At 36.6% G+C, this 27500-nt stretch overlaps 2 protein-coding genes and 1 long non-coding RNA gene across 4 annotated transcripts; all 3 read right to left on the reverse strand.

Moving 5' to 3' along the window:
- Positions 1–136: 136 nt before the first annotated feature.
- On the reverse strand, positions 137–3370 carry LOC130014034 (uncharacterized). The gene is made up of 5 exons (XM_056102835.1): positions 3193–3370; positions 2468–2608; positions 1700–2051; positions 1199–1502; positions 137–275 (listed from the first exon to the last, which is right to left on the reverse strand). Exons 1-5 carry the CDS (start codon positions 3220–3222, stop codon positions 137–139), a joined length of 966 nt encoding a protein of 321 aa, XP_055958810.1. The 5' UTR covers positions 3223–3370.
- Positions 3371–4636: 1266 nt separating this feature from the next.
- Positions 4637–16586, reverse strand: LOC126829620 (uncharacterized). The gene is made up of 7 exons (XR_007683476.2): positions 16450–16586; positions 8262–8351; positions 7509–7582; positions 6319–6489; positions 5760–5900; positions 5293–5406; positions 4637–4861 (listed from the first exon to the last, which is right to left on the reverse strand). It is a non-coding gene; the product is annotated as an uncharacterized LOC126829620 (long non-coding RNA).
- Positions 16587–21840: 5254 nt separating this feature from the next.
- Positions 21841–26132, reverse strand: LOC126829500 (opioid-binding protein/cell adhesion molecule homolog). 2 transcript variants are annotated; one of them, XM_050559413.1, is made up of 7 exons: positions 26062–26126; positions 25316–25636; positions 24513–24779; positions 23885–24151; positions 23429–23692; positions 22514–22963; positions 21841–22222 (listed from the first exon to the last, which is right to left on the reverse strand). In XM_050559413.1, exons 4-7 carry the CDS (start codon positions 24012–24014, stop codon positions 21891–21893), a joined length of 1176 nt encoding a protein of 391 aa, XP_050415370.1. In that variant the 5' UTR covers positions 24015–24151; positions 24513–24779; positions 25316–25636; positions 26062–26126; the 3' UTR covers positions 21841–21890. The 2 variants fall into 2 exon arrangements, with proteins under 2 accessions (XP_050415370.1, XP_050415371.1); XM_050559414.1 differs by having other exon boundaries at positions 23885–24779; positions 26062–26132.
- Between the last annotated feature and the right edge of the window lie 1368 nt (positions 26133–27500).

Raw genomic sequence — 27500 nt, forward strand, 5'->3', positions numbered from 1 at the left:
CCCTTTAATTAATATCCAAGTATTTTTAAATACAAAATATCGTGTACTCATTTTTGTTAGAAGAATAAAGAATTTAATAAGCACTTCACGGGAAGATATTCACACAGTTTCCCTATTGGTATATAAAACCTTCCTTTCATTGTCGTATACTTACCGTTGTTTCGCCTTGTGGTGGAATACGCTGAGATCCATGTTCTACTTCCGTTAAATGATCCAATATCTTCCATTGTACTGTTTCTATTCCACTATGATCATCATAGGCTACCCATTCTATGCTGTAAATTATATAACAAGATATCATTCAGTATATACTGTCACTATTACCTATCCTATAAGGTAACTACTATATCATATAATATCAATACATGTGTGTTAATATTTAATATGTTCACAACATAATTCCATCTTTCCTGTCGATAATTCAACCATTCAGTACTATCAACCAAGCTATCTATAACATAATGTTAATCATTCTGATTTGCTCATTATGGCGTCAACGTCAAACAGAAACTGGTCAGATAAACTGAACGAAAATTCTAAATGAAAAGGAAGTAACCTACATAACTCAATTCAAGTTTAGATTAATTTCCATTCTCTTATTGGTAGTTTACAAGTTAAAGGGACTATACCGACTTAAACAGAGTCTCAAAAATAAAAATCCGAGTTCGTATGAAATTTAAGGGCCAAAATATAGAGGAAAGGTGTATTTACCTTGTCTCAAAATTTTCAGCTCAAAATATTGAGTTGTTTGGACGCGAACGTCAAAAATGCTTATCCGGGCACGTAACCCTTTTAAGATTGCTGGTCAATTATTTCGTTGGGTGGCCTGATAATCTATCGCCGTTCCTTTAGAGGTCTATACAGTGAATGGCCCATGTGCCGTACTGGATAACGAAAGGTAAATTTCACCTACACATTGTTTTTATAAAATAAAAGTCTCATTTTATCCAGACACCACATAATACAGCTTGGGACACCGGTCTCCGTTTCCAGATGACGGGTGTGAGTTGTTTGAAAACATATCACAAATATAGAATTAGTTGCTCGGCCCTTAGGTACGGGATTTTGAGGGGTTTTAACACAAAATTAAGCAGTTTTATTCTCCAAAATATTATCGGGATTGGCCCTTTAACATATGCGACATACGTTGAAGATATCGTTAATATCAGGATGATTGTTCCAGTATTCAAATACTTACACCATTTTATCAAGTTCCTCAAAACCATGAACTGCTAGATTAACCTCATCACCTTTTGTTAACCATAGATTTTCAATAACAGGTGGTGAACTATCAAAATGGACGGTCAACGATTCTTCCTTGTATTGCGATAAAATATCGTAAGCTCTGATAAAATATCGTAAAGTATCGCCATCTTTCAGAACTGGTGTTATTGTCTCTTGTTGATCAAGTCCTAGATCTACGAATTCATTTTGAGAAGGCTGGTTAATCGAACTTCCTCCAGCGTGGTCCACTTTATATATGGTTTTAATACCAACAATTCCTACAACATAAATGGATACTATAATCAAATGTCAAAGAAAAGATCACATCACTCTGTTAATAGAAATTGAACAATCTTTTTTTAAGCGAGTGTAATAGTAGGTCTAAACTATTTCATTTTCCTTGCTTTAAAATTTATTGGAATGGTAGAAACGTTTCAGAGTCTACAACCATATCCCATAATTAAGCCACGGTTACCTTGTACATTGCTAATTGCCTGAGTTGTTCTAGACCCATAATTATCATCATATTGAGACTCTACACCAGGTTCTGATCTAACTGCTGCTAGAAAACGACCATTATGATGTATAGTGTTGATATATCTATTAGTCCAACTGATTGTAACAGAATTTAAATTAGTCTGCCATTTGTAATTGGTAGTAGAAAGAGCAGTAGTCACTCTAAGCACACTCCCGGACGTCGTTGTTACAGCAGATGTATCATCAAATATAACCAATCGTCTAGCCTTCTTATAATTTCCAGCTTTGTCATAGGCTGATAAAATCATGGAATACACGGCGGGATCGGGGAATGTAACAACAGCACTTTTCTGAAAAAAGGGAAAAGTTTATGTTTCACACTAACAAGTATATTATTAATGTAAAAATATACCTTTATCTTCATCTTCCCGTACTGCATATTTAAATTTACACTTCATTTTGTAGTCGTATTTACTATCATTTTAATTATTTCTTGTTTTTGTGTTGTAGTCGTTTTTAGGTTTTATCTGACATTGTCAACAATTTCATTTATTTGCTTTCATTGGACTTATTGGATTTTCTGCCACAAACGTTTATTTTCCTATTTTTATAAATGAAATGGGGTTTAACGTCCTACTGTTCTGCTCCTACTGGGCTAATGAAGACGGTTCCTTTTTATACATAATGTTGGTGACATGGATGAACTTAAGTCTACTTTATTGGATACCGGAAGCATTATTTTGTAAATATTGTATATGATACTTACTGACGTAGTTCTCGAGTCCGACGTCCTCGCCTTGACACCAAGTTCATTACCAACACGATGAAGTTCAAACAGTTCATACTCGTATTCATTAATCCCAGCATCTGTATCCATCCAACCGTCCCATGAAAAACGTTGAGTACGCTAGACAATAAATAATTTATGATTAGATAGAATTAGTGGGCGTAGACTTTATTCTCACGTCATCCCAGTTGATATTTTATAGCCGCGAACGGTATTTGAATAAAACAAATAGCTGTGCAAGGTATTGGAATAAAAGAAGTAGAACTATACTGGTCTGATTCCCAAGAGTCTAAATGGATTTTCATAAATAACAACGTCAGTGACGGAGAATTACTTAAGAAGCACTGGGCTGGAGTGGATGGGGGATATAAAGCTGCAAATGTTCCACTTAATCGTTTGAATCGGGTTATTCCGTACCACTTACTCTAACGGGGTCATTTGAAAAGATAATATGTGGATGAAGTAGGCCTAGTCTCTACGCTACCCTCTAGATCAATTCTATGATTCCCAGCCCCCCCCCCCGGCACTTCCGCCCCAGCAATTCGCATACTCTTAAAATGCCCTGTCGAATATCAACGCCAGAAAGCATGACTAAATGTCCAAAGGCCATGTTCATTGGTGTTACAATGAAATGAATTTACACGGAATGGATTGCGATATACAATATCATATCGTTTATAATAATATTTGGTCTAGAGATGTACCTGTTTAGATAAGTCTACATCAGAGAGCATATCTAGAGAACATCCTGACTGGGGCTTACAATGATATGGATCTACACTGTCAAATGTTATAGAAAATGTATTGGTTTGAGTCAATCCTTGTAGATATCTAGTTTCCACCAATGTTGTTTCTTTATTTTCAATCTTAACAAATCCACCATTGGCAACAGACATCGAAAACGAGAGTCTAAAATGTAAATTATGGTAAACTGTAAGAATATCAATTATTGGGTGTGATATCTGTATAAAGACGTCTGTCAACTATGTAAGCTCATCAGGGGGGTGGGGGTGGGGGTGGTCGAATGGTTAGCACGTGCGTGCTGTATCATAAGGCCTGTCATTAAGACAACTGGCGTGGTTTCGAATACTCGGTTGAACGAGACAGGGAGTAGGGTCGCCTGTCCAACCTCGTGGGTTTTCTCCGGGTCTTCCGGTTTCCTCCCACTGCTAAAGACCCCTACGTGCAAGCGAATTATTGAAATAAAATAAAACCATATGTTAGTCCCGAAATAACCTTGTTTGTGTCGAGTGGACGTTAAACCCCATTTCTCTCTCTGTAAATTCATCAACCTTCCTTGAATTTAAAAAGGGACATAACTGTGCGAATAACAGTAACAAATTATTGACAGCTGTTGTTGTCCGGACAGCTACATCTGAATATTGTATGTAAATCTTAAACAGAGAAGACAATAACTTTATCCTCTGTTGCATTCACCAGATTCAACAAAGTGAAATATGTCTGTCAGTTATTATTAATCATAATTATTTCAAGTCTATATGCAGTTACATAGAAACAGTTTCGCTCTTGAGGCAGTATGTCTTGGTACTTGAATTAAGACTTCAAGAGATTAAGGCAGATAATCGGGCTTTTATTGTATTCTTGAATATCCGCGAGCATAATAATTATTATTATTAAGTCAAAAAGACCAAAGAAACATTTTTATTCTCCCGACCATATGTTTGTGATATGTAATGAAATGGAATGGGGTTTAACGTCCTACTCTAAAATCATGTAATTATATTTACGAAAACTTACACATCCTTGTGATTAAATGGTAGAGATAACTGAGATAAATCTGTTAATGTCTGGTCACAGGTAAACACACCCTGATTAGGATTACTTCTACTCTGTGGTCCGCCACAAGAATGGTAAAGAATATTATTGACATCTGAAATAGAACAACGTATTCCAAGAACAAATGAAGCAATCTGAGACTGGCATCAAGCAAAACGGTGTGCTGTTAACAAATGAATTACTAAATAATATGGTCCATAGGACATTGCGTCATAGGGATAAGAAAATTAATGCTAATGGAAACAAAACGAATGAGAAATTACAGTTTTGTGTTGGATTAAAACAGTAGCGAGAGATGTATTTATTAGTAATTATTACAAAGACCTTTACCTCTTTCCAGACGTAAACTCGCACTAATAATGCCAACTTTAAAATCCTTGACATACACCTGTCGAGAAGGCACAACTGGGTGGTAATCTGCAGTAAATCTAAAGTGAATATTAACAGGATTAACCATATTAGTCCATACAGTATCTTGAACTGGTCCAGTATTTGTATTTCCTGGTGCATCAGTTTTACCGCCATTGTTGGCTGTCAGACTTAGTATATTCTCTTTTATAGACGGCCTATTGGTTACTAAAAGAAAACAAACCCCAATAAATTGTCTAGTAACTGATTTACGTTTACGGTACTAAATAATATACAATGCAAATTTGTGACTTACTGCTAATGTGACTACTAATCTACCTAGTGAAGGGGTCACTTTGGCTGTTAGCGTGAATATAATTACTTATCACAATATGAAATGCTGCATGATAATTAAACTCAATCAGTGGTGAAGAGAATAAACTACTTTTGCAGCTTACTAACACGCTATTTTAATTAGTTACTAATGTATAATGTGTTATAAGGACAATTACATAACCCAGCTTAGAATAGGGGAGCAGGTCCACACTATGACATTTTTTTTCTAAAACCAATTCTGAAAAAAAAACCCTATTACCTGCTTGAATGATTATATGGCACTAATATTTCTGTTCAATTTAAAAGAAAATGGCGACACTTACTTTTATCGCATTTTGATCCCGTAAATTCTGACGTACATATACAATCTGATGCCAGTTCATTAGCACAGCTTCCGGGATAACATGGAGTACTATCAGATCGCCAGGAACACGCCTCTGTAATAATACAAATAAAATTATTCAATTACTAGGCCTCTGCCAAATATAACGACAAATACAAAGGTCAAAGTAAAGTTAGTCAACTATGTGAACTTTTCAATTAAGAAGAAGTGATACCATTATGTTCTGGAACGGGTAAGTATGCTCTGTATAAGCACGACATCTATCAATACATAGTTTGGAACAATGGTTTGGGCCAGGATTTCATAAGCCGGGGCCACTTGGTAGAAGATAACTTTTGCACCACATGCCGTCATCAGAGAATTTCGATTTCTTTATTTCAACTTTCTGGTCGAATTTAAGTTGGCCACAAATTATATAATATTGATACCTATGAATTAAATACTAACTTGTACAACGTTTTTTATCACTGGAAACAACATAAGCTCTAAAGCCAGGTTTTTCATCTCGTACTCCTTCACATCTAGAACACCTCTGGTTTGATGATGATGTACACGTTTCCAGATCACAATTTGTAATAGCTGAGCACACTATAAAATTTTAATAAAGAGAAGTTACTAAATCATACTACACTATCAACGACAAACGTTAATAATTATTAAATGCCCGATTACTATTGAATGTGGATCACGGTTCACAATATCTTTCAGCGTAGCTTACTCTTTACTTTTCATGCAATCTGTTGTGACTGTTTGAGGTGTAAATATTAATATTTGAATATTGATAAACGACATTCTGCCCATTCTAGAATACATTTTGTTCGTTGATCAGAACAAAGTAACATATCGTTGAGCTTCGTTACGCTTATTGAAGGTGATCTCTAAGCTTTCCTAGCTTGTTTATTTCTAAGATAATACCAACTGTATTTACCATTAATAAACCCCACAAAATCACAATAAATGATACACTGTACATAAGAAAAAAACACCCAACATTATGAATACATACTCTCACATGTGGGGCCAGCCGAATAGAAACCATCTTTTGAACAGCTACATTGTTCAGGATTTGGACATGTACCATATATATATCTTTGAATACTACCATCACTATATTTTATATGGGAGTTGGGGAAATAGTTATCACAAGCTGATGGGTCAATCTTGTTATCACATATAGCTAAAATATAAAATAAACTCCGTTTAATGTGTAATAGACCAAAATAATTACTGGTCTTACTCCTATACATGCCATTTCATGGTCTATGATATTTCGACCACATGTTAATCTCGATTGGCTTTTCTCAGAAACGTCATCATAATGTATATGCTGTGAAGTTTTTTTTTTTGTTTTTTTTTAAAACAACATTTCTAGTCAGGATAACTGAATTTGATTGGGGAACAGACTTAGCCTATATAAAACCTCTCCCCTAGACGTTTTGTTCGTGGATAAAGTTCACTATTACGTGTCTTTTCTTCCCCTGGACTTCCCACCTCTAAATCATGGATATTCAGAAAAGAGAGAATAAGTATATATTCTTCTATCATCAATTAAAAGACAACCAAATCTAAAATATCAAATAAAAAAAAACTCTTCTTACCAAAGTAATCATAATTTTCCCGGATTAAGTTATAAAAAAAGTCAAAATTCAAATAAATTGTTAAAAATAAAATACAATTTAAAAAATAAAATACAATTTAAAAACAAATCTTCAAATTAAATCATAACGCGTCTCCAAATTTCAATAATTTAAACAAAAAATAAACAATGTAAAGATACATTCTCAGAAAAGTATTTATGGGGTGGATATTGCCAATAGATGGTTACTTTAAAAAAGGACAAAAATATAAGAGAAAGCGTGTGGAAGGGCGAGTAGGATCGATACGCGGCCGCCCAACTATTAAATCTGAACGTTGTGAAAGCGACACACACTTTTCAGTCCCGCCCCCCAATACCAAATTAAAATTTCATCATGAGATTTCTAAGTTCAATACACACTATCCCAAAGATGGACGAGGAGAGACACGCCCAAAATGTGAAATCGATATGTTCGCCTTTACTAAGGACTGAATGAAATGTTATTTAACGTAATCCTTTCTATACTGACTGACTGAGCTAATTAAGACGGTTGTTCCTTTTTATGAGCAAGCACATCTCTACTACTGACAGGTAATAGGCCTAATATAGAATATATTTACCATGATCACACGCCAAATCGGAACCAACCGATCTCCACCCAGTGCAACAAAAACTTCTAGTCCTGTATTTTGTTCTAGAAAATAAATATTTCACCATTTTCATGTTGGACACAGGTGGAAGTCTGGGCCAGATCTGACCAATAAATTGCCAGGGCCTGCTTCAAAACGACGCAGAATGTCAATCACGGTACGTCAGGAATCTAACACGTTTCTGACCCGCAGTCAAAAGCTTTGGCACCTATCTTGCTATGAGTCTATAGCTATTCCTAACTCGTTGGCGATAATGTTTATGACCTTTTAGGACGCGGGTCATCGTCAAGCATCTCACTGTCATGCTTAAATTCCACATCCCACTTCTTTACTGTGGAAAATGAAAGGCGGTCAAACCCTAAAATGGAGACCATTTCGCCATCCTATCTGTGTTGGGGTTAGTCCTTTCAGTTGCAGGTACTTGTTGATTGTCCTATAGCCAGTTTGTCCGTTTCTGGTGATTTCAATGGGTAGGTTCACAAGACGGTCTGGTATGGAAACAATAATAACACTACAGTTGCAGTTATGATTTATGACACACGGGATTTGCATATACTTTTTGTGGGACATATGAAACCCAACTGCCACATTTCTGGCCTTGGCAAATAACAGTTGTAGTAGAAAGGAACAAGCAATACTGGCTATTTCCTGAATGATAACTATTTCTAGTACAATCTGTTTGGTACAGTAAATTAAGCTAAAACACAACCCACAATATCTTACCTATATCTTGTGCATCCACTCCAACCAAAAAATCCACAGTTTGTAGTGTAACTCTCTTGGTAAGATTCTTGTGCTGTACAAACATGGCTACTGTAAATCAAATATAGAAACGATCTAGATTTCACCTTTTTGTAATACATATGATTTTATTCCCAGGTTATCGACCCAAAACCTGTAAACACACATGCCGAACCTGCTATGGCCTATATAGACTTTCAAGTAGTACATTAATTGATATTGTTAATTATTTGTTCCATTTTGAAGTGTTTATAGACCATATATGTATACTTGCTGTTTAAATAAATAGCAATATATAGGCAGTAGCGAAATCGGTTAAAGTTCCCCATTTAGATAAGGTTACTAAGCCCATTTAAAAAAGACCTGGTAAAATGGAATGTTGGGCTACATGTTTTAGGGAAAAACTTGCTGTAATAAAATACGAGAACTGTCGGTATGAAAGTACCACGCGTGATGGATAATGATGTGTAAATATTATTAATAGAATCTGATATACAGTACCACGTTTGAGGGTATACTACAATATACGGCTAATGATACCGCAAACCCAGGTGCATAAGCGCACTTTTGGGTTATCATATTTTTCAGGCAGACAGTTAAATTTGAAAAAAGAAAAGTTAAATATTTTGGAAGAAATGTTTTTTAATAAAATAAAGGGCCCTATATCCGATTAAGTATACTTAAACATTTTCATTTTCTTTTCATTAATCACGGCGAATTTGTACTTCATTGCTTATAGATTAAAACATTTTGCCGGGTGCGACTCGGCTGTGTGCGGCATTTTACGGACATCGATCTTTATTTGTTATATCAATTTTTCGGGAATCGTAATTTCTTTAAATTGACCAATGGATTAGTGTAATAGACAGGCTTTATTGGACCACTTTCAATTTGATGAACTGACGGGTTGGAATAGCAGGAAACGGGTTTGCGTCCGGCAAACGTATACCATTTTACGCATTCGGCGCTCGTATGCCACCGGATTTGCAGACCGCGGCTCCGTGCACTCTAAAGGGCCCTGTAATACTGATCGGTTATCCACTATTTGAATGAAGTCGTTTATAGCTTTATTTAACGTCCGCTTCCACCGAAGTGATATCGCCGAACGCGAACAGTGGCCGAATATTGGCAACAGTTCGCCTGAACGATTTTGATTATCTAATAAGAGCGCGATGTCAAAAGGCATGCATGATCAATTGTCAAATTGACAGTTCCAGCTGCGAATTTCCGCGCGTATTGCCGATTTCAGTTCGAACGATGATTCGCGCATCAAGTCGCAGTGGCCCTCCGGTTTCCTCCCACTGCTAAAGGCCCCTACGCGCAAGCGAATTATAGAAATAAAATTGAATCATGTGTTAGTCCCTAAATGACCTAGTTTGTGTCGAGTGGACGTTAAACCCCATTTCTCTCTCTCTCTCTCTCTCGCAGTGGTCAGCGTGGTCTCATTTGTGTTCGCGCTTAGTATAAATGGACCGTTAAAGCGAATTTTTTTATGTCCACCTCCAAAATATGGAATTCAGGTGATCATAGTATGGGATTTCGCTTGCAAAACTACACAAATAAAGCTACTGGTATATTGGACCATTTTCACGTTGCTGTACTCTGGGCCTGGAATAGCCATATTCCTGAAGCAATGGCCCGAGAAAGCTCTAATCAAACGGAACACTGCGAGGAGTATGGGAATAGCAGGAAAATGCGTTTGTGGCCGTCTCTTTTGCAAAGTTTTCTTGAGGTGACCCCATAGCCCCGACGATAAAAAGTAAAAACGTGGTAGAATAGAATATCTAGCTGAGGGGTTAAAATTCATTTCATTTCATTTCAATGCGTTTTACTATTAGTTCTGGATTAACTGGAACTGGAAACCTCGCCGGGATACTCCGAAAAACTCCAAAGGCCAAAATCGGATCTCGAAGAAGAGTAGGCGGAAACCTAATTTCATTTGTTTTTCGCTAGATATGGGGAACGAAAAAAATAAAAAATCCGTTCCAGTTTGTATCTAAATCGACAGGAAAGTACTCTAAATCTTATCTACAGCGACAAAATATTCTTTGGGAGGACGGCGAATCCCCGTGATTGGAGCCCTTCGGAACTAATCGCCTTCAGAGAACGTCCGTTAATCTGCCCTTGTTTACAAGGTCCATGGTGTATATAAATCATACCACTTTTTGACCCATCACACTGGGTTCCATTATACCATTTACCTTGTATTATAAGTGTGGCGCTTTCTTCTGTTTTTGGTCACGAAATGGTGTAGCGGATTGGTAGTGTGGGGAATTCTTCTGCAATTGTTGCTCAGGACCCACACCCCGGTAATTTCTCTGTCACCAGTGATCTATTGGCCGATCACAAGCTGTTTAAAGTAGAGCCTCTTCAGAGGAGAGGGCGGACTAGCTAAAAAGTAGTTGAGCTATGATCGGCTCTCTCTCTCTCTTCGAACAAACGGAACAAAACTGTATAAAACTATGAAGGTTTATTATGTATTATAACATATACACAGGTAACTTTTAATGGACTAGGAAAACTCTTTTATACTATTTATAAAGAGGCAAACTGCCCCAGTTCAAGCCGTTCTTTGATCTGTTCTGTTTCTGTGTAATAGCTTAAGCTATACTGTGTACTAACTCCAAGCAGTTAAAGGTTGCATCTATTCATTGAACGCCAGCGTCCAAAGTATGTGTTCATTAGATGCAGGATTCCAGAGGCTGTATCTGTTTATGAACTGCAAGCAGTTTAAAGTTTGTTCATTAGATGCAAGCATCTAAAGGCTGTGGGCTCAGAGAGCATTCCTCAAGAACTATAGGTGTAATTACTACAGCTTCGCTTCGACACTGAAGACGGATATCCCAGTGGGAACAACTGACCTGGGCTACTAGTGCGGGGTATCTGGTTCGCCTGGCGCATCTATTGTAAGAATTAATTCCTAATTCATGCAAAATTATAAACTATACACTCCTCAAGTAAACAAAGTATACGTTGTCAACAATATAAATTGAACATTATTTATCAGATGGACACAATGTGATTTACGATTAAGATGACATACAAAAGTATTATTTAGTTAGGTTTAATAAGTCTTAGGTTATGCATATAAATTATAGTTGCATGCTATATAAGGGAGATAATAATACTAAATAATATTAGACAATGTATTACGGTACATCTCCAACAAAATATACTCTTCACAAAAGTAGGGGATATTCAGAAACAATACAAAACTGCGGAAATGCACTGCTGTTTTTATTAGAGGTAACCAGTGTATGTTAATAACAGGCCAATTGCAATCAGACGGCCCCATTTCACTTGCAAAGAGATACACTGTCAAAAGTGAAAATGGACGTTTTTGATTTTTGTCTTAATAATGAGTAATTGCTCCACCAATCCTCAGACATTCAGCAATCTGCCGTGGCATGCTCCTAATAAACCGTCCAATCACGATTTGGGGCAGTCTGACCCACTCCTCTTGCAGTGCCGCGGCCAATTCTTGCAGTGTTGTCGGTTGAGGTTGGCATCGACGAACATGTCTCCCGATCAAATTAAACGTAACACACTAAAGCAAAGTTACCCTAAACAGTAAACCTTATACAAGAACCGATAGGAAAGCAAACATGGATAGGATAAACCAGCAAGCGGCAGTTTTCATCAACCCTTCCTTGAAGTATCGAATTTGATAATGAACCCCTCCCACATGTATGGCGTGTCGCATGTGCAGCTCAGTGGTTCTGTTGGGGCGATACGTTCTTCATCTGTGAAAATACTCTCAAAGCATGTCAAATGTCCATGACTATTTATCACATCACAACCTGCATAGGTATTTGCATTTCAATATCCCCTACTTTTTTTGAAGAGTATAGATTATAGGGATATAAACTCGCTAATAGTATGTTAAATAACAAGACATGGATTTTTATTAAATTATACATAATATATGGCAGATATCAATATTATTATAAAACTTAGAAAGAGTCTGTCAACATACTTACTATTCATACAGTTATCAAATATCCTTTCCCTCACATAAAACTACAGTGACATATATACTATTCAAAAAAAGTAGGGGATATTTGATTTTGGGGGCATAATACTAAAATATGCAAATGACTACGAAAAAAGTCACTATAGAACCTAACAGAAGAAACATTTCCAGTTACATGTGACGCCCAAACGCACCAATAGCTACCGCATGGAATGCAGGTGATGCTTGGGATCATCATGGGGGTCCAACCCAAGATTTGCACGACTCTGACTTTGAATGTTAAGGTCATTGTGGCATTGAATTCCAGGGTGGAAACATCAGTTTAATTGTTTTAGTGACCAGAAAACAAATTTTGATATGCGTCGGCTTACCTAAAATGAAAGGTTACGTGCCCTTGGCATGCTACAGATCGGCACAACACAGGCGGTTGTGGCGCGGACGATGAATGTTTCTCAGTCTGTCATAAGCAGGCTATGGTCCAGATACCGTGATACACAATCTGTACAGGACAGACCACGCTCAGGTCGACAACTCAAGCCCAGGATCGATTTATCCGTACCTTGGCCTTGAGAAATCGTGTCATCACAGCAAATCAGATCAGCGCTCGTCTTCAAACAGACACTGGTGTGAGAGTGAGTGGCCAGACGATTCGGAATCGACTGCATAGGGGTCACCTTCGCGTCCGACGTCCTCGCGTGATCCCTTGTTTGAGAGATCATCACATTCAGGCAAGACGTCGTTGGTGTAGGGATCGTCAACACTGGGATAATCGACGCTGGAGCAATGTGATGTTTTCAGATGAGTCAAGGTTCACTGTTGATTTTTTGGACAGACGTAGGAGGGTGTGGCGTCGTCGAAACAAGCGCTTCCAAGACGTTAACGTCATCAGACATGATCGATTTAGGGGTGGTTCTGATATGGTGTGGAGAGGCATCACTGTTGCTGGAAGAACGGCTTTACATGTTGTTGCAGGGCGTGTTACAGGCCAGTACTACCGGGACAACATCTTGGCAGTCCATGTTGTGCCGTTCGCACGACGTCATGGCCGCCGTTTCATCTTCCAGGATGACAACGCAAGATGTCACAGGGCCAGGATCGTTACAGGTTACCTCCAACAACAGAACATCACCACATTACCTTGGCCAGCACTGAGTCCCGACCTCTCCCCCATCGAGCATGTCTGGGACATGCTTGGACAGAGGTTACGTCAACGTCAACAACGTCCTGCCAATGTCCAAGAACTTGCTGCTGCGTTGCAACAGGAATGGGACAATCTGGACCAAAATGACCTTAGACGTCTCATTAGGAGTATGCCACGTCGGATCAATGCTTGTTTGGCAAACAGAGGAGGATTTACCCGTTACTGACTTGGTTGTGATGCTGTGGTAACTTTGCTGTTTGACCCCGGGTATCATTTTACCCTTATAATGGTCAGTCTGTGCCTTACTTAGTCTAACGATCATTTGGAATAAATCGATGAATGTGAACTTCATTTCATTTTGTCATTTGTTTCTTCGTCAGTTTCATTAGGTGACTTTAATAACACTTAAAAATCAAATATCCCCTACTTTTTTTGAATAGTATATCTAAATATAGCTGCTATAGTCTCGACTTTTTAGGCGTCTACAGACTATAAATAAAACAATACTAACAAAATGAAACTAGCTTTGCCACATAAAGTCCATGATTATACCACACTTTTACCCATTACACGTGTTACTGTTATTTCAGCCTCGGAGTGTCATATCTACCAAATAGTCCATTATACCAAGTATATGGGGCATAATAATAGACTTTTACACCGTTTTTAAATGATAATTATTAATCGATCGCGCTACACAACCAATATAATTTCTATTTATTTTAATATATAGTGTAAATAAATGAAATGAAATGAAATGGGGTTTAACGTCCTACTGTTCTGCTCCTATGCTGGGCTAATGAAGACGGGCATACGCCATACAGTGTGCTATGAGGGAAATTTTGCCCGGGCAGCGGCACTATTGCCTACTCTTATATCGAATTCTAACTGCCAAGGGATCTTTTACGTGCACTCCAATGTGACCTCGGTTTTTCGTCTCATCCGAAGGACTAGACAGCTGTCCTTGTCAGTCCCTCTGTCCTGCATCACTGACATGGGGAAAATCTGGATGAACTTTCTCGGCCAATGCAGGGATCGAACACCCGACCTTCAGGCTAGCGAGCCAGCGTCTTACCCACTTAGCCACTAGTGTAAATAAGGTCTAGAAACACCTCAAGATGATTTAATAATTAATATAATTTGTAACATCATATTTTTATAAAGTAAAATTATGATTAAAAAGTACGCGGTACCAAACTCGCGTACCCCGTTTCATTTGCATAAGCAATAAGAAAGAGCGTGGTAGTTATCTACCCTCTAACTTTCGGGCAAGCTCACTAATTGGGCAGACGGGATAAAGTGAATTTTTTTTTATTTCATCTACTTGCCAAAATAAAGTGCCCGAAATCTAATAAAACACTAATTTTATGGGCTGAAATGGCAGTAAAACGCGTTTGCGGCCGTCAAATATTCCAAAATTTTCTTGGGGGGTCCATACAAGGTCAGCTCCGCTTCTTCGCCTCTCGAAGAAAACCGGCGCCGCTGTCTGCAAATCTGAAATTTTTTCGGGCATTTCTAGTTATGCTTCCCTAACAGTCATCGAGCCCTAATAAAACACTAAATTTACTTTTCTTTTAATTGAATACCACGAATTTGTACTGAGTTGACTATGGATTAAAACATTTTGTCTGGAGCCACTCTACTTTGTGCGACACTCCTCGGGCATCGATTATTATTTGTGAATGCAGCTGCAACAGTCTGATTGGATGGTAGGAATTCAGAATGGGATTTCGGTTACAAAACCATTGGATACTTTTGGAGTTGCTTACACGGGCTAGAATAGCAGAAATTGCATTTTCGGTGGTTAAATTTTCAAAATTTTCCCCGGGAGGGTGAGGCCCCCATAACCCGTGACGATTGATTGGTTGTTTGGAATTCGGGTTAGCCAGGTAGGCTATATTTGGCCAAATTGAAATTGCTGTATTCACAGGCTGGAATAGCAGGAAAACGTGTTTGCGGCAGTTAAATTTTCAAAATTTTCTCCCAACGGTCCCGTCTCCGTGAACTGTATCTTAAATAGGCTATATTAGACCACTTTGAAGTTGCTTTTGTTCACGGGTTGAGATAGCAGGAAAACGTGTTTACAGCCGTCAAATATTCCAAAATTTTCTTATGGGGAGGGGGGCATACAAGGTAAGCTCCGCTTCTTCACCACTCGAGGAAGACCGGTGCCGCTGTCTGTAAACCCGATTTTTTTCGGGCATTTCGGGTTCTGCCCCCCCCCCCGTAACTGTCATCGAGCCCGTACGCCTATGTGTCTGCGACAATGTCGTTTCCATTGATTATATGTAAAAAGTACAATGTACAAAATCCTAATACCGATAAAGATAAAGTCAAAATACCTCTAAGGCAAAAGTTAAATTGTAAAACGTCAAATGTTAAGTGTTAAATGACAAATGTTTTGTGGGAAAATGCATTTTTTGACGTGTCTACATTTTACATTTCTCTCATTACATTTTACATTTGCGCTCTGCCACATCCCATTTGTCCTTCATGCTTTCTACATAGCATCTTTCGTACAAAATCAATTTCAATATCGTCTATTTTTAATTATAATTTCCAATCATAGGACATGAAATGAAATGAAATGAAATGGGGTTTAACGTCCTACGGTTCTGCTCCCACTGGGCTAATGTAGTTCAGCTGTGAACGTAGGGCTCATTACACTCCCTATAACCGCCCTATAGAATCCTTGTCGAAAAAAGTTTCAAACCCAAGTCAGTTTTACTGGGCAACTTTTTAATGCTAAAAGGTCGCGTGTCAGATTATGTGAACGCCTGCATAATGTAAAGGAACATTTTAGTGAGAAAATAAGCCCTTGCTCACTTTGGTTCATCGCGTAATACGCTGGGGTTATCGCACATTGTCTGTTTCGTGCAACGGGGTCATTACCTACAACTGGTCGACAATTGGATTTGGGATTAATACATATCAAACATTTTAACTCCGTAGTGTAATACTTTAGAATTATCACTTATAAAATAATTTAACGAAGTAAAAAATAAATCAGTACGATTTTATAAATATTCTGAAATAAAGTCATGATATACACTTACCTGGCCTGTATTTCATAAAAATAAAAACATAAAAGTGAACCAGCAATTAATCCCTTTATAACACTGGCCATATTCTGGTTCATTGTAGCCTTCAATTAATACATCCTACACCAATGAAGATAGATGTCGCGCTATGATATAACCCTCTCGTGTGTGACAGAATTCTCGAAAGAGTAAAGACCCGGATACTTCATCTGAATGGACTAACCGTAAAAAATTGTATTCAAATAAACTAAATGGGGAATATAATATGTTTTTATAAATATTCTTAATGCCTTTTTAAGGGTTTGGTAATTTGTTATATTAATGTCTGTGTGACCATAATAATATGTATAATGATAATGTATAATGCGCTGTATTTTGTTGTTGTGAATGTTTAGTCCATACCTGTAGATATCATTATGTTATAGTGACCGTGTTATAGCATGTTATAGGTCATGTAGTAATGCTACGTCAATTAATTTGTTCATTTTCATTTTAATTTAATTTAAGACGTTTTATTTCAATTCCTAGAGGCAAGGATTTCACAAAACATGCTATTACGATATTACAACTTTGTATCCACCCCTATTTTCAACAATGCCTTACCCTCAGTGCAAATCGCCTTTAATTAACCGAAAGAACATGCGATGATATATTCCATTCAACGTATATGGGCATGCAAGTTTCAAACCAATTACCGTAATACGACTTCTCTTTAAATTGTACTGAATAAACAATGGATTAAAAATATTTTCTGGAGCCAATTTGTTTCATCAATTCTTCCTCGAATCAAAACTTATGGAATTTGACTAATTGATAAAAATTTAAAACTTTTAAAACATTATGCTCGACATTTTATTTAGAACATTCCATACAGCAGTTATATTTTCTTGATGACGTAGTATAAACATACCACATTAAATATACAGTTCAAGACCAGAAACAACCACAATAAAATTATATATATATATATACACACATTGTATGTCCAAAACTTATTGTTATTGGCCAGTTAAATTCTGACCATTTAACGATTATACTGATTTATAATGATTTTACACACCTATCTTTGATAAATAGGCCGCCAGACGTGGTTCCAGAAGACGAACAGGAGTATCACTCCAGTGAAAATTTGTAGGTACATATGGAAGAGAAATGTAGATTTGTTTTTGGATGCAGTTAGATTAATGACAATTATTGACATATCGGCGAACAGGACAAATTGTAATTATAATCATCTTTAAATTTGGTAAAAAAAAATGTAGAGATCGGTAATCGTTACAAGATTAAATTTTTTTCCCGAAAGATTAAGAGATAATCGACTTGCATACTAATTTTAGTTTGATTTTTTGGCTTACTATGTCGACAGCTGTACACAAAATCAGAGCAAACAATGACGTTAACTGTAGAGCAAATCAGCACAAACAAATTAACCAATGAAATGTTTGAAACAAATAAAAGAGGAAAGGTTTCATTTTATTTTCAGTAGAAATGAAATGTTTTTTTTTAAGTCCCACATTTCTGCTCCGACTTTATTTTCAGTAAGAATCCAGCATAATAAGCTTAAATAATATAGACGAGGACCTTTGGGGCCGGCACGTGTATGCGGGTAACACCCACAGCAAACGCTCTATTTAACACGGTAAAATGAAAGAACAAGGAAGAAATTTCAAATAGGTCAGGAATGCAGTAATCTACGCCGTTTATAAAATATACTATCATTTGTATCCCATTTTTATTAATATATTATTAAAGAGGAAGAGATGTGAATGTAATAAATTTTGAATTATATACAATTACAAATACCTTTGACGTAGTGTATTATCGAAAATAATTGAAAACTGAAATCTGTAAACGACTTAAAAATGAATATACACAAAATGTGGGTATTTCAGCGATGGATTAGAAGCTTTGTAAATGAAAAATTATCTGAATAATAGTTCGTATTTTATAACATAGAAAATTTTATGAAAGTTATTGAGCACTATGTCACACTATGCACTTAAAAGATCCGCTGGAATACGATACTAGAGTAGGCCAGTCGGAGTAAAACAGTAGGACGTTAAACCCCCATTTCATTTTATTTCATTTCCTTTCACAGGAGGTGCACACCCCACTGGTAATATTTCGAGTGGACAATTGTCGATCAGCCATCACCATGTCATGCACCCGGGTAATAAATTCTTGAATGGCTGCTATTGATGTAGCCTTCCAGGACGCGGCTCATCGCCAAGACTCTCTCTGCCACGCTTAAATTGCGCAGCCCTCTTCAGGCTTAGAACTTTTCTGCCAGCCTACGTACTATTTATTATACATTGTGTGTAATTAAAGTATATAACCAGTAATACAACATTATTATTATGCATGTGTTTACTGGCCGACATTTTGCTGTTATATATATATATATATAGACCAGGAAGGTTATTGTATGCATGGAGTGTGAAGTGTGACAATAAATACATTATATGTTTTTCTATATAGGTATACACCACACAGTTAGAGCGTTACCCTGTGCATGTTGTGGAAATAAAATAATAACATTTTTGTCACTAAATAACATGTTCTGACAAATCTCAACGACAATACATTTGATGTATTTACTGGATGTTCGATGTGTAATAAGTAATGTAAGCTTCACCACTTGGTTCCATTTAACACAATATTAACTTTATATATGAAATCAATTTATATGGCAAGATTTTATGTTGTAGTGCAGCCAACACATTTTAGACTGTGTTCGATCTGGTGGATTTTGTAAATTTCTTAGAATTTTTTTTTTTTTAATCAGGTGCACTTTGCACACCATTTATTGAATCCGAAATACCATGTACAGAAAATACAGATTAAGATCAATCAGTGTAGGGGGTGTATCGATTGAAAGTTCGGTAACTGACTTCTCTAAATTCATTGAAAGGCGTCCAGCCTTCTACTATGAGAATTATTGAAGACAAAGCTATCGCGATTCTACATACCAAATCTGTTTTCAGGACGGGGAGAATTGTGTAAGGAATCAATTCCGTGCTACTCGACTGCAATTCCAACAATTCGGAATGTTCCCGAAGGGAAAATAATTGAGCCACCCACCCCTATCTTTGTAATAATGACACTGGCAGCATGACAATTTAAGCAAGGATATATCGGTTGGATTATAATTGAATTCTTACCCCTCAAATGACGAACCGTGACAGTGTGAACTCTTGTAATTAATTAGTGGTGTTGAATTGTGGAAATAACGCTGGTCCTTAAACATTCACGTCACCCCAAAACGTTTGATAATTCATATAAAAGAGGACCTATCGTAATATTCACTTGAACCGATCTATTCAAAATTTAGGATCCAAAGCGAAGAAATCCAAGGTAAGATAATTTCTGTGTATTTATTTATTACCAGTTAAAAGAAATGGCCTAAATTAATATAACACCACAGGATGAAGCTACCCAATACCTTAACACTTACCATGTTAACACTTTCTGAACACTTACTATGTTAACACTTTCTGAACACTTACTATGTTAACACTTTCTGAACACTTACTAATAAATGACATATTGATAATTTAAACGTGATATTATTGTTTAGGTGTCAGCACACAGCATTGATTGTTTTTTTAGTTTTCTTAAATTTAGTACAAATTTAGTTAACTACAGCAGTAATACTCGACAATATCCCATAAATGCAGATATTGGTTTCGTCATGCGTGTGTCATTAGGGATCTTTCTATCAATTCAAAATCGAAAACGTCATCGATTTGTGTGTACCGCACATGAGTGTTCGGCCAGTGAAGAACGTCGCGCGCGTGGAGCTGGATTTACGTAGGTATGCAAACGAAAATGTTTCTTGTCTCATATATTGAATTTCCAACAAATTTTCGATTTGCATATTGTTGATTATGTAGAGAGTGTTGAATGTGCTCAAATGCATTATTCTGCTTGATGTGTTGTGTATTTGACTGTACCGAGAAGTTGATGGAATAGAAACAATTGTTCCAAAGTTATGCTCTCTTAGCTTAAAACTTTGTGCGATAGAGGCTACAGTTTTTAACAAATGTCTTAAATTTGGTGTGTGGCATTGCGTTTCAGAGAGGACGAACACTATCGATATTCAGCGGTACGTAATTTCCGTTCCGTAGTTACCCCACTTTGCCGAAAATCTTTTTACAAAGAGGCCTTTGTTCTTAACATCTTGGGATTTTTTTCAAATTTAAGTTGAAGCATTGCGGCAATCAGGAATCCTCTGCACGCCTCTTGTAAAATGTGGACGTATCTGACATGGCAACCTATTGTTAAATTGTATAAATACAAATCCCTTGTTTAACAGTGATAAATTGAACGCGTAGTAGTTCGTTGGTTCGTGGGGCTTAGCGTCTGATTCCACCCAGGATGACATCGCAGACAATTCGCCACATTGATCAGTAGTGAATATTCGCCAGGCCGCTACAATCACTGATAAGGATGACACCGATGTGACTTAATGAGCCACAAATATTAACTTTTTTCCTCCGACAAATTAAATTCTATAACATTTTTTTTATGTATTAGAAAAATAAATAACGACGTTTGAAGTATTCGTAGGTAAAAATTACTTCCTATTTAGTGTCAATGGGTATTAAAATGAGTATAAGGCACCATTCTGCCCGAACCAGTAACGTCTTATGTAAACAATGCACTCGCCAGTGAGCAAATGATTGACGCCGCGTTATGAGACGTCACATGTTGAATGCAGTCATCTTTTACAGAGGTATTAGAAGACAATCGTAATCCTCTGTGAAACAGATTGACAATTCGCAATTCGCGTGGTCAAAATTTGGCAATCTTACGTTGGTTTCGTAAATCATGTGATTGTATCGTGTTGTGATGGACTCTTGTTAACTATACAAATAAAATAGTGTTTTAAACAGCTGCAATCTTAAACTCTGAATTTTTGTCTTGTAATATCATGATCTTGAGCTACCGACCCGTTGTAAAATGATATATTGTTTCCTTGAAGTCAGTTGATTATGCTATCCAATTAGACAAGGGATTAAAATGCTATTGTAGCCGCATTGGCAATTCATAGCGAATTGTATCTTCAAACACAAGACCCTTACATGCATTATGTAAAAGCTAAATCGTTGCCATCGGATGCCCATGATTTTAGCTAGAAGCTAAAACTCGAATGACCAGTACAGTAGTTACAATCGATGCATACAATCAATGCATCAAAACTACAACCATTGATAACTTTGCTAAAAATAAAGTAATTTTAATGAAATTTTTAATATACTCATTTTGCATTATCTATTTTTGAAATGCTATAGTGAAAATGGCTAGCTCTTTATCTAAATCTTACATAATGCCCCTTTAATTTGTTTGTTTATTGGGTGTGTTATGGGCGCCATCACACGCGAAATTAGTACTCATGAACAACAATTTTCTAGAAACATTTATAAATTCATTAAATATTATCTTTACATATCATTTCAATCCCGAGTTACATTTTGATAGGGACTGAGTTGTTGGTAAGTGTTGGGTTGTTGATCAATCGTTTGTTTATCCAGTACCTCATATGTTGATCTGGATGGTGTATCGAGTTGTTGGTAAGAGTTGGGTTGTTGATCAACAGTTTGTTTATCCAGTACTTCATACGGTGATGATGCTGTTTCTGTGTTGATATAACCAGGATTAGAAGGATATGTAGTATTGACAGCATCAGTACCAACTCTTTCATATATAGGTGGGGTTTCAGACAAGGTGATATTATCTGACCTGGTTTGTTGATTGTTAGCGTCATCAAATAATGTCGGATCATTTCCTGAAATCATCACAAAACATAACGTACTACGTCTTTTGGTCTAGTTTAGCTCGGCATCTAAACACGACGAATAATTGCATATAAGGAACATTGGAATTCAATATTTAACATTATTTAATGTGTATAATGTACCGTTTAGTATTTAACACCGGTAGTAAACTCATTGGTTTGGGAATTCAAACTCAACCAGTAAGGATATATATTCTGTAATATAGCGATGACCTCCCCTCCTTAACAATAACAACACGATTTTATGAATAGTGCGATTTATTATCTCAATGTAATTATTACCTGTTACTTTTTGAATGCAGATTCTCCTCCCAGTTTTCTTAAAGACGACCCACAGTAAAACTATGATAATAGCAATAATGAATAGGATGATGCCCAGACCAATAGCTATACCAATACCAAGCAGGTTATTGTTATTGTCATCATCGTTAGACAGTACAGCCATGTTAAATACAATAGATCTGGAACCAAGACTATTATTAACATAAACTATATATTTTCTACCATCATCAAATGTAACATCTTGTATAGTTAGTGTTGAGGAAAGACCATCATCTATTTGTTGACTTCTAAAATCTATAATCAATCTTTCACTGCCATCTTGTTGTTGATAATACCAGGTAAATACAGGTAGTGGATAAGCTAAAACATGGATGGATAATACACCTGTTTCTCCACGTGATACAGATATACTGGTCTTGGTATCTTTATTTGGGTCAAGAACGGGCCTGCCTGAAATACAACAAGCCAAATAATAATAAGGTAATTGTAAACAACTAGATGACTCTGAAGGAATAGAAGGTACAACAAGTACGATAGCTATATGGACCACTGGCATTTTGACGTCATATCAGGTCCGTTCAATGATGCGCGATTGTTCATGTACTATATGCCAAGTTTCATGTCGATCGTACAGAAGAACAACAAGAACAACAATTCTTGGGCTATTGCTACTCAGTCTAAACATTGTGATGTTTTTATTTTAAACCATTTTAAGGAATTACACGGTCTTGTAAACGTCTACAGAAATAACTATTAAATATTTCTTGTAAACGTCTACAGAAATAACTATTAAATATTTTGTGGTAGGCTTTTGGATTCGTATTTTTAGCATACGTAACAATAATACAAAAAGGAAAATACCCATACAACATGGATATACCGAGCGTATACAATGTACGTAAATCATGTACTCACATCTAACATATAATGGAATAGTTCTAGATACAGGTTTACTAATATCATTTCTAGCTGTACATGTATAGTTATCTGTATGTTGACAACTAACTTTAGGTATGGCATATTGTCTACCAAAAAAGAGTTGTCTCCCTTGTTGTGATCTAGACCAGGATATGTTTGAAGATGGAAAACTGTCAACAGCACAGGTGAAGGTAATGCCAGAATCATCGTCTATCATGTTGTTAGTAGCATCAGATATCAAACTTGAGATGCTTGGTGGATCTGATTTTTAAAAAGAAAAGTATGATTAATTTGACCTCTGCCATTATACCAATAACTGATCAAAATAATGTTCTATTGTATTACTTCTCTTTTATTGTACGCTGGAATTTAATTATGACACTTTGATTTAAAACTTGCATTGAACATATCTGTTGTTAATCATTAAGAAGAACAGTGACCAAATTAACTTACAGTGTACTATAACTGTCAGTTGCTTAGATAGAACTGAACTAGATATCTGTGTATGTGTAACCCGACAGGTGTAATTATAAGCTTGTTGTCTCTTGATGTTGTTCAGTGATAGAAGTTTAGTAGATGACATTTTAGTAGATCCTTTATACCAGCTGATATTACATGGCGGTGGATTACAGTCAGATGAACAGGTTACAGATCTACTTTCATTTTCTATCACTGTTATACTAGAACTGGTTGGTGTAAATCTAATATTCTCAGGTCCATCTGTTAGATTAAGGGGCATGGTATTATTTGATATGTAATATTATTTGTTCATGGAATTTTTAAAATAAAATAACTCAACAGACATGAATTTGGTAGACCAACCTATACAACCGTCAGAAGAAAAGTAAACCCTGAATGGTGGTGATGCAAATCTGATATTATCTGGCACATTTGTTAAGGTAATGAATTATATTTATTAAATGAGGAAAGGACAATGGTATCGAATAAAATCCGTTAGATTATTTAATTAAAGAAATCCCCCACAAACTGTTGTGGTAGTGCGTGGTTTATAATAAATTAGTATCTGTAGTGAATAGTTTATAATTAATACTTACAATGAAATGTTATCTGTAATACTTACAATACACTGTTATCTGTAATACTTTAGACAGTGTGTTGTTGGTGATATTATTATGTTGAACCTGACAGGTGTAATTACCAGCTTGTTGTCTATTGATGTTGTTTAATGAGAGAAGTTCAATAGATGATATAAAAGTAGATCCTTTATACCAGTTGACATTACATGGTGGTGGATTACAGTCAGCTGAACAGGTTACATATCTACTTTCATTTTCTTGCACTGTTATACTAGAACTAGTTGGTGTAAAACTGATATTCTCAGGTCCATCTTTATAAAATAAAGAAATTGACTTAAAGCCCCACATATCGAAAGAATCAATGGACTTTTAACGATTAAGCTAAGAATAACGAAAGACATGGTGCAACACGCATGAAGCATTTACCCTCTCATACCACAAAGAACGGATCCCCTGCCCAGCGACAATAACATTACCCGACCAACTTACAATAAACAAGAAGAGTAACATAATTACAATCCAATGGCAACCAATGATGACCCACTGATGAAAGGCCAAGGCACTTTCTCTCTAGTACCTTTGTACAAAGGTTGTAAGTGTACCAGAAATTAAACATGATTAGACTTTCCGATGATTTCGGGGATATCATTGAGAACTCCGTCCGATATTGAATTTTCTTGAAGCTAAACTATGTTTGGTTTCTGAATTGTTATTATTGTCTGTCTATATATATTTCCTTTACACATTTGTTACCGGTCTTCCATACGTAAGTGCGACTTACTATTTTCCTTAAAAGTATATTTAAAATTAAAGGTCTATAGCATATGATAAAAGCCAGCCAACTTACAGTAGACAAGAAGTGTAACGGGTAGACTGCTGCCACCATTTACATCTAAAGCTCCACAGATCCAGTCTCCAGCATCAGTTGATTGAACATTAGTTACATCAAGGTACAGAGTTTTGTTGTTACCACTGATGCAACCACATGTGTATCTGATATCAGATGATGATTGTAGACATCTTGATAATAATATTCTACAGAATGGGGTATCTTCTTTTTTAAACCAAACAGCTGTGGGTATATTGTCGCCAGATATTTGACATGTAAATCGGTAATCTTCTCCTCTAGTACCATATGATGCCGATCCTGATAAACTGTACGTCTGACCTTTAAACCAAGTGGGTAGTAAATAAGTATATAACGGTTGCCGGGCATCTTACCCAATCGTTACTCATTGGGTGTTTGGTGCAATGTCAAATTTAATGTTTTAGATGCCCAATCACAGGACTGTCATGAGTATTCTGTGATACGAGGATTCGCCACCAAGGCGTGGGGTACGTAACTAAATAAAGGATACGTGCAAGTATATATTAATCAGCGCATTAGAAACTTACCACTGATATGGGGAAACCACGCTGCAAAGTCACAGGGATCGAAACCCGAAACCTCCAGGTTAGCGATACCGCTCCCTAGTCACTGGGCCACCGTTGGTATTGTCAGATGACTTAACTAATTTTGAATATATCACTGAAATCAGTATTAACATACATGTAATATAAAGATCATTAGAAAACAAACAACTACTACTATACCTTGTGAATAATTAGTGTATATTGTCAATAATACAACTATAATATTATAATGTATGTGTTTACTGGCCGACATTTTGCTGTTATATATATAGACCAGGAAGGTTATTGTATGCATGAAGTGTAAAGTGTGACAATAAGCACAATATATGTTTTTCTATATAGGTATACACCACACAGTTAGAACGTTACCCTTTGCATATTGTGAAAATAAACTGATAACATTTAATATATAAACATATTATTATACTATTAGTACTAGATATATATCGCTACGAGGTTGTTACGCGAAATAAAATTGAGGCGAAGCCGAAACTTTTTTCACGTAACAACCGAGGGGTGAGAGGTTTATATCAGGCACCCAATCGAAGGGATATTAACAGCTAACACATCTTTGTCTTCAAACTGGATTAGCCATCTAGTTGTCAAGTTAAAATACGCGTGAGAGAGAGAGAGAGAGAGAGAGAGAGAGAGAGATTAGGAACTAACATATGGTTCAATTTTATTTCAATAATTCGAATGCGCGTAGGGGTCTTTAGCAGTGGGAGGAAATAGGAGAACCCGGAGAAACCCCACGAGGTTAGACAAGCAACCCTACCCCTTGTCACGTACAACCGGGGAATCGAAACACCGCCAGTCGACTCAATGACAGATCATCCAACCCCCTACGTCACATTGAACCTAAACTTATCTGTTTATTCTTCAGCATGCAGTCGATCGAGTATGATGGCGAATTGACACAGACAATTAATTCTTTGCTACATAATGAAGAATCGTCTGGTGAGAATAACACCAATTTCCAACCCAAACACATTAAATTAAACTGTCTGACCAAGAAACAACAATTATCAACGCCCCAAATTCCACAATGGAATATAATGATACTTACATATTGACTCTTTCTATACAGAATTTACATAGTTGTCCATATAAGGATGTTATAAAAAAATCGAAGTGCATTATCAGAATGATTTGCTGGTTTGTTCGCGCTATGAGCCTAAAATATAAAACACTTTCAGTGTTGCATAGACATGTTTAATTGCTCATAAACGTTAGTAAAACGGGTATCTTTGAATTAACTTCTGCCATGAGCTTTACTTTCATTGTAATATTAGTTTTAAAGATTGGAAAGTTTTCGTTTATCTAGTGTCCGATCCATCAGTAATATATATATATATTCAATGTGAATAAGATTTTATAAACTGGCGATCAACTGCTTTTATACGACCAAATTGTCATTGGGACATATTATGCCGTCGCCCCTGTCCGTCCGTTCACATTTGTTTGTGGACACTCGACAATTTTCATGAAACTCAAAAGATCTCTACCCGAAACATCTCTAATGGGATCGACTTTGGCATGTATCGAATTTTTGTCCCAGATTGTACGACAAATCGCGATTTTAACCCTTGGACCCCCTACAGGTCACAATTTATATCCGA

This window comes from Patella vulgata, chromosome 8 (assembly GCF_932274485.2).
Source record: "Patella vulgata chromosome 8, xgPatVulg1.2, whole genome shotgun sequence".
NCBI lineage: Eukaryota > Metazoa > Mollusca > Gastropoda > Patellidae > Patella > Patella vulgata.

Coding starts and splice junctions, on each gene's coding strand:
- LOC130014034 (XM_056102835.1), bottom strand. CDS start 3,222: ATGCTCTCTGATGTAGACTTATCTAAACAG. Junction 2,052..2,467: donor CGGACTCGAGAACTACGTCA/GTAAGTATCATA, acceptor CCCTTTTTTCAG/AAAAGTGCTGTTGTTACATT. Junction 1,503..1,699: donor GGCAATTAGCAATGTACAAG/GTAACCGTGGCT, acceptor TTTATGTTGTAG/GAATTGTTGGTATTAAAACC.
- LOC126829500 (XM_050559414.1), bottom strand. CDS start 24,170: ATGCCCCTTAATCTAACAGATGGACCTGAGAATATTAGATTTACACCA. Junction 23,693..23,884: donor ACTGACAGTTATAGTACACT/GTAAGTTAATTT, acceptor TTTAAAAATCAG/ATCCACCAAGCATCTCAAGT. Junction 22,223..22,513: donor CTGCATTCAAAAAGTAACAG/GTAATAATTACA, acceptor TGATGATTTCAG/GAAATGATCCGACATTATTT.